This window comes from Clarias gariepinus, chromosome 8, assembly GCF_024256425.1.
Source record: "Clarias gariepinus isolate MV-2021 ecotype Netherlands chromosome 8, CGAR_prim_01v2, whole genome shotgun sequence".
NCBI classification, from domain to species: Eukaryota; Metazoa; Chordata; class Actinopteri; order Siluriformes; family Clariidae; genus Clarias; species Clarias gariepinus.
This window is the reverse complement of record NC_071107.1, coordinates 37,674,756-37,683,048: the sequence shown is the minus strand read 5'-3', so window position 1 is coordinate 37,683,048 and position 8,293 is coordinate 37,674,756. Positions and strand designations below refer to the sequence as shown.

The window sequence follows — 8,293 nt, the reverse complement described above, 5'->3', positions numbered from 1 at the left end:
ACTCAAGTAAGAGTAAAAAGGTATTTGGTGAAAAGACTACATAAGTCCTGACTGACTGTTTCATCGCAATGTCTGATTTTTTTTTTTTTTTAGAAATTATGTAAGCAGCCAGATAAATGATAAAATAATGTACAAATTCTGATATTTCTAAATAATAAAATAAATGAAAAAAAATAAATTAATAAAAATAAATATATTTACAAAATAGTAAATTGAGGACACAAATTTCCTGATCTCACTTTTTTTACAGCATAAAGCTTTTGAAACAAATCCCTACTGTAGGTATCATATGTGTGTTTGAACAGTGTGAACTATTTCTAGTGTAAGATAAATTATATATTCAGTCGGCGTCCAAATGGCTCAGCAGATAGAAAATAACATTAGAACGTGTACAAGAGTCTCACTTTACCATAAACTGTCCAGCAGTCAAACAGAGTCATGTGATTATTGTTGCTGCGCCTGATTGGTGGAACAGTCATGCTGTAGATCCACCGGCTGCATGTGTAGAACAAACGGTTATAAAAGTAACGAGTCGAGTGTAGCCGAATGTAGCGGAGTGAGAGGAGCGTTTCTTCTTTACAAATCTACTCAAGTAAAAGTTACAAGTATATATAGCATGAGTTATACAATTTACAGACAATCAGCCGAAGCTCACATCAAAATAAAGAAACCAGCAAGATCCCACTGTACAAGGACATAATGGATCAGTTATTACTGAAAATAGACAATCGCTGATGCCCACAGGTACAGAAATGCTTTTAAATACAATTACCTGTATGTTTAAAAGTACAGTGGAAAATGGATTGTGAGTAAGTTGGTCTGCGAGTGTTTTGCAATAATAAATTTTAACTTAATAAACGAGCGAGGTCTTGATATACGAGTAGTAAACATGTGCTTTGTCTGCCAAGCGTCACATGATCACAACTGAGCCAATGGTTCTTCTCTCATCCTCTCGTGAGGGATTGTGGGTAATCACCTCCCATACTGTACCTCATGTATAGTCAACATCCATGTGTATGTGCACTGCTCTGTTGGGATTCTTTTGAGAGGTAACGTGCAGGTAAATTTGTTTATTTTTACTTAATATTTTCTTATTAATTATTTTTATATGAATATTTTGGGGTTGTGAAACCAATCATTGGAGTTTCCATCGTTCCTTATGGGGAAATTTAAATGATAAAATAACTACCCATCCTGACTACAGACAAGCAGACACTGATCACAGATCCCTCATGTGTATTGCTTGGAATATTCCAGAGAGATCTGCTGGATGTTTTATATTATCTCCAGGACCAACTTTACATCTATAATGGTGATTTATTATAATTATCGATACTAAGGTCCACTACATTGTTTAAAAAATTCAATGATGTAATGATTGTAATGCTTTTTTATTAGGTGTGGTGAGATTGTATCTCTGAACCTGGTCACACAGGTTTCATCACTACAGCATCAATAGAATCGGACCAGTTTCTCTCTCAGGTATCAGGGAATTCACTTCCTCATTTTAACAGGCTTAACACATCACATATCACCTGACTGCAGGGTTTCCTCCATTCACTCTGCATTTAAAACACAAACCACACACACATCAGGGGCTGTATTCATTAAAATACCTGGTAGAAGTGAAGAAATTCTAAGAAAATGCCTAGAATTGTGGGTGTTTCCCAAGAATTTTTCTTTAAAATCAAAGATAAGTTTTAGTAAAGATAAAACTTATTCATAAAGCATTATATGCCTTAAAAAAGACCCAAAAGTGAAAAGCTGTTAGTGATGATTAGTAATTGAGTAGTGAGGAGAGAGCCTTTTAAAAGGATGAGGAGTTTCTTAAGCAGAGGAGAAATTGTGGAAAGCTGAAGATAAAGTATTCACTCTCGTGTGTGGCATCAGTGTGTGCTGTACAAAGTAACCCCCGGCACTTACACACACACACACACACACACACCAGCAATCACAGGAAATAGTTACTTTTAAATTGATTAATGTAATTACCAGCATAGTTGTTCTGGGGAAACTCAGTTCCCCCAGTGTTTCCCTGACCTGTGCACATTGATCGCACTGATCACATTTATCCAGAATTAAACGTTTCATCTTTATAGAAACACCTAAATGACGATCTCTCCCTCGTCTTTGTGACTTTTCAAATCTGATTTTCCTGTCTTTCTTTACATTTCTTTTTAAAAGAATTCTAATGCTGTCTTTCATGATTTTGTTATGTCCTGTTTCTTGAACTTCTTGTCTGCTTTATCATTTTCAGATAAAGCAAAAACAGGATCAGGTGAGGAAGCATAATCCTTTTTTTTTAAGAAGGTCTGAACAACAAACAAAAGGAAGATCTAAATAACACAAATTCACTAATTTACATCTGTAACAATGTAATAATATATACAGTATAGTTCTATAAGTTTTCTCTGTACTACCTTTTACTCTCTCTCTCTCACACACACACACACACACACACACACAGAGTATTGGGGTGAAGTCAGAGACACTGGGACAGTTTTTAATCTTCCTTACTGTAAGTAAAAGAAATTCCCCAACACATGAAACATTTCTTTAATCATCACTTTGTTTACTATCATATCACTCATAAACTGACTCATCGTCTGTACCGCTTTATCCTGTATTCAGGGTCACAGGGGGCCTGGAGCATCTCCCAGGAGACAAGGCGGGGGACACCCTAGACAGGGTGCCAATCCATCGCAGGGCACACACACACTCACACACACGCACACACACACTCACACACAAACACACAAGGGGCAATTAAAGAACATCAGTTAGCCTAATCTGCAGGTCTTTGGACTGTGGGAGGAAACCGGAGTACCCAGAGGAAACCCAGCAAGTACAGGGAGAACACGCAAACTCCATGCACACAGAGACGGGAATCGAACCCGGACCCTGGAGGTGCGAGGTGACAGTGTTAACCACTACACTGCCCTGCCGCCCATTATTATATAATATATTTAAAGTAAATTAAATCCAATATGTTTTTCTTTTCAGAGCCCTGGCTAACTGTTAAAACATAAAAACATTTTTTCATAAAATTAACCCAAATATTTTGAAACACACTGAATCAATTAAAGTTAATAGTGACCACGCCCCTTTATATGTCATTCCATTAGTGATATTCCTATTAAGCAGTTCCACTGTAAATATTAGAAGCTTTAACTTTCACTTAAATCCTGCTTTACTTTATGTAAATCTATTAACCGTGTAGTGTGTTGCTACGGAGATCACGAGACGCTGACACACACCCACACACACACACACCTCTCTAAGAGTGACGTAGTGTCTAGTGTGTTCTAGATAATAGGAGCAACCAACTACGTAAGAGGGGCGGGGCGGGGCGGAGCCTCTATGACTTTCTGTTATGTATCGCCTGAGCTGTGAGAGTGAGCAGTACACTGGAGTGTGTGAGTGTGTGAGTGTGTCAGTGTGTCAGTTACTCTACACACACAGATCTGAAGCGGGACATGAGAGTTAAATCTGGGATTATTTCCGGACTGCCTTCATCTCTCTCTCTTCTTCTTCTTCCTCTTCTTCTTGTGCTGGATGGAGTCTCCTGTTACAGTAAGTCTGATTTTATTACAGCGCTGTAGATTCTACTGAAACACTCCAGCTGACACACCAACACTGATCATCACTACTGACTTCAGCTCCGAGTCTCAGTGATGATCAGTGGAACCGGATTAAAGACACCAGACAGATGATCGTCATGTCAGAATAAACGATATCAGCAGCGTGTTTATTAAACACTAGTGTACAAAGTAAATGCAGGCTTGTTGTGTAGTTTCACTCTGTGTGTGTGTGTGTGTGTGTGTGTGTGTGTGTGTGAAGAAGCGCTGCTCACAAACTAGACTGTTTTGTCAACTTGACTGTAATGTAACCGAATGAATGAATGAATGGACACAGCGCCCCCAGCGGCGACTCTCAAATCACGTTTATTCCCGCGAGAACACGCAGAGCTCCGAGACACTGTAGAGTTCGGTGGTTCCGGTCAGTGTGTTTACTGGAGAAATGACTGAAAGTTCCATGGTACACGTGCGACCCAACACACACACACACACACACTTGCGGAGTTACACGTGAGGTAATGCACGTGCCGGGTGAGTCATCATGACTCACTATCGAAACCGTCAGTCCGCGTGACCCCCACGTGACATGTAAAGTCCGTGTCCGCGTTGTTTTAATTCTCACACACACACACACACTACATTACTCAGATAGAAAATATAACTACACACACACACACACACACACACACTACATTACTCAGATAGAAAATATAACTACACACACACACACACTACATTACTCAGATAGAAAATATAACTACACACACACACACACTACATTACTCAGATAAAGCTTACACATTTTTTTTTTTACAAAATTCAAATCAAATTCAAATGTTATTTGTCACACACACAGTCCTACACAGTACGATATGCAGTGAAATGTTTATACGACCACCAGTGACCTTAAAGAGAGAATTAAAACTTATAATAAGAAATAAATATGAATAAAAGCAATACGATAGAAAATTAAATTTAACCAGGATAAAAATAGAAATTAAAATAGAAATATACTGTACATAAAAAATAAAAAAAAATTATTGAAATTTGGCGAAGAAGGAGGGTGTGCAAATGTGTGTAAAAGTGACTTATGAAGGCGCCTCATTAAAGTGTCTTTGTGCCATGGTCCGGAATGTAAACATGAACATGTAAGTGTAGATGTGTGAAAAAATTACCCCAAATGTTCTGAAACATGAGCCCATTAACCCAGACCAGGCTGAACTGATCAGTCCATCTTACTGTACACACATCATTAATGTGTCATTTTAGAAACGGATGAAAATATTCACACAGAGCTAAAGCGGGACATGAGAGTTAAATCTATAAGTTATGTCCTCCCATTTCCAGTTGGTTCATCGCTGAAAGCACTCTTCTCCATAGTCTGAATCATCTCTGTTTAAGATCCACAGTTACTTTTGAATGTATTGATTTACAGTACAGTATACCGTCTCATTCTGTACAGTTATTGCATGTTGTGTAAATACTGTGTATAGTAACGTGTCTGTAACAAATCTACAGTGTTTAATGCTGGTCTGTACTTTGAGAGCCGGAATCATTTAATTCCTGGCGTGTGTCAACATACTTGGCGCGACTAAAATTCTAATTTGTAAAAACCAGCAGAAACCAACTTTATCCAGTTCATCCACTCCTTTACACTTGTTATAGAATCTTACGACGTTTAAATCATGACTGTACTAAACTAAACTTTTTTTGTGTGTGTGTCTGTAGGTGAGTTTGAGATCTCGGTACCCACTCGTGTACAGATGGGTGTGTACGGCGAGTCTGTGCTTCTGTCCTGCACCTTCCCGGTGAGCGGCGCGTGGGAAGCAGACAGCAGTGTGATCACATGGCAGCGAAACCTAGAGGTGGTTCACAGTTTCTTCCATGGCAGAGACCAGCCGGAGTACCAGAGCCCGAGATACGCCGGGCGCACCAGCCTGTTCCAGCAGGAGATGAAGAACGGGAACGCATCGCTCAGGCTGGACCGTACCACTCTGGAGGACGCGGGGGAGTACACCTGCTCCATCAGCACTAAGCTGGGCAGCCAGAGGAAGAGTTTCGGCCTCAAAGTAGCAGGTAAACATGCAAACCGTATGATAAAGTGGTGTAAAGAAGGTTACTATGGTAACTGCACACTCAGCACTCTTCTCCACCCCTCCTTTAGCGTTCTACCCCGAGCCTCGTCTGCACATCTCTGTGCTGAACGACGGCCACCTGGAGGTGCTGGTGACCTCAGAGGGCGGCTACCCCTCCCCATTGCTGCAGTGGCTGATGGGAAACGAGAACGATGTCACCAACAACACACACACGCAGCTGATGCAGGACCAACACACACACCTGTACAGCGTGAACAGTAAGCTGAACCTGAGCGGCACCGTCAACTCCTCCATCACCTTCATTATCAAGAACCCAGATCTGGGCCAGGAGATGAGGAGGAACATCGACTTCTTCTCAGGTGGGTTCATCCAGACCACACGTCCCTGAGAGTGTTATTAACTCCTACACCACTGTAATTCACCACATTACTGTTCTTACATATCACAAAAGAAGACATCAGCTCCAACTTTAGCTCTAAGAGTTCAGATCTTAAATAGAATAAAGATGTTAAAATGTGGCTGGTGAAATTGTGTCTGATTATTTTCTTTGTTTGTTTTACAGAAAATGGAGGATTTGACCAGACAGAGCAGCGAGCAGTAATCATTGGAGTTTCCATTGTCGGAGTTGCGTTACTAGCCGTGATCATTTCAGTAATTATTCTTCATCAATGTTATATGAAGAGAACCTCCCGAAATCCACCAGAGACCTGCGTAGAGTCAGGAGCAGCGTCCAACCATCAGACTCGAACGGATAATTCTTTAAGAGATAAAGCTAAGAATTCTATAGAACCTCTGTTAAAAGAAGATCTTCTAATTAGATAAGAACGATAGATGTGTTGTTTTTTTCAATAAACTCAGATCACATTAACACGGGCTGGTGATGTCAAGAAAAGAACCAGAGGAGGTTTTTTCATCAAACGTCCAAAGCCATGAGAAGACGTCTACACCCTGATCAGTAGTGCATGTCGGTCTCTCAAACTGGAGTGTTTTGGACCCTGATCGATTTGGACGTTAATGTTTTTAACGTTAATATAAAGATAATTAAGTCACATTCCGTTGAGAGGAACTGGGTTCTCCTGCCTCATGCTCAGCAATTTTGGGGTAAACCTGCAGATCTACTCACCATCTGATCCTGATAAAGCACTTACTGACGATACATGAATAATTCTATCTGTAAAATGAAAATGTTTGAGTTATAGTTACATTTTTTTTCTTTTTAGAGTTTATACATCTTCCTGTTGTAGTATTGGGAATTTTTATTGGTTTCTTTTTATAAAAGCTAAACTGTGACTCTCTGAGAAGCCTGAGTTTTGGAACGTTCTGTTTCTTTGTTAATTTTTATACACATACTTACTTTAGGAGTTTTATGTTTAAAATCAAACCAGACCTCTACCATGAAATGGCAATTAAAAAAGCGACAAAATGTAAAAAACAGGAAGAAATGAGCTTTAGGTAAACTCCTGACACACAGATGTTGACACAGATGTGTCGTGCTGACTGAATCAGATCAAAACGAACATTTCCGTTTAATAATCGGTGGGATAAAGTTATTTATACAAGATGCAGAATAGGACACTCAAAAGCTACACACACGTTTTTACTATCTACAGAGAATCCAGCACAGAACCCTTCTGTCCATCAAACGGATTTTATTTGATTGTAATTCTTTTACTCCTTTTAGGAAAAAAAATGTTTTAAAAAATGTTTTTAAACAAGTAAATCCAAATTAGTTTTAAAATTCTTAGAAAACATTCTCAGCTGTGTGTTCTCTCCTGTGTTACTGGATCTGAATCAGTGTTAGTGTTCTGTAATGACTTTAATGTTTTATATCATTAAATGAATAAAATGTTAAATTCAGTCTTGAAAAGCCGCAGGTGCGATCACCCCATTCTCTTATTATTTATATTTTCACAGTAAGATAGTAATCCTGTCTTATTAAGCTGTAGTGCTGTGATTGTACAGTAGTCCGTCATCATAAGCTGTTTTCTGTACAGTATTTATCTATATTTGTTGTTCTACATTACTCTTGCTGGACAAGACGAGAGGAACAGATACCGTGTTTTAATTGTCATGAAATTTTTACTGCCAGATTTTTAAAGACTCATTTTTTTTTATATTGCCAAAATATTTATTAAAATTGTTTAGTTACACATAAATATACAAACGTTAATGTCTGAGCACTTTTATTAAATTTTTGAAAGAGCTTTTGGTCCGTGTTTTATTCTGAATGTATTTTGAAGGTCATGTTTAAACACTGCGGTGCTCTTTTCTCCAAACACCTCATATTCTCTAGTTTTGTGTTTATTTGTGTGTGTGTGTGTGTGTGTGTGTGTGTGTGTACATTCTGTGTGTTATGTAAAAATTATCTACAGAATAAAAGTTGTGAATTTCATCTCATCCTGTTATTAACTTCTTTTTTTAATTAGTTTTTTAGTTAAAAATGCAGATAATTGATGTGGTCATAATATAACATCACAGTATTTAAAAACACACACACACACACACACACACACATACACACATCAGCAGCGTAAACACCTGTTCAAACACTGAGTAACACTGCAGTCTGTGTGAAACATTACTGCAGAATAAACACTGATTCATATTCTGTCATTTCAG

The 8,293-nt window shown here is 38.7% G+C and overlaps 1 protein-coding gene across 1 annotated transcript; it reads left to right on the top strand.

Moving 5' to 3' along the window:
• The first annotated feature begins 3,420 nt into the window (after window positions 1–3,420).
• Window positions 3,421–7,959, top strand: LOC128528863 (CD276 antigen homolog). Its single transcript, XM_053502029.1, has 4 exons — window positions 3,421–3,573; window positions 5,307–5,654; window positions 5,743–6,033; window positions 6,237–7,959. The coding sequence occupies exons 1-4, from the start codon at window positions 3,477–3,479 to the stop codon at window positions 6,494–6,496; spliced, it is 996 nt and encodes a 331-aa protein (XP_053358004.1). The 5' UTR covers window positions 3,421–3,476; the 3' UTR covers window positions 6,497–7,959.
• Window positions 7,960–8,293: the final 334 nt, after the last annotated feature.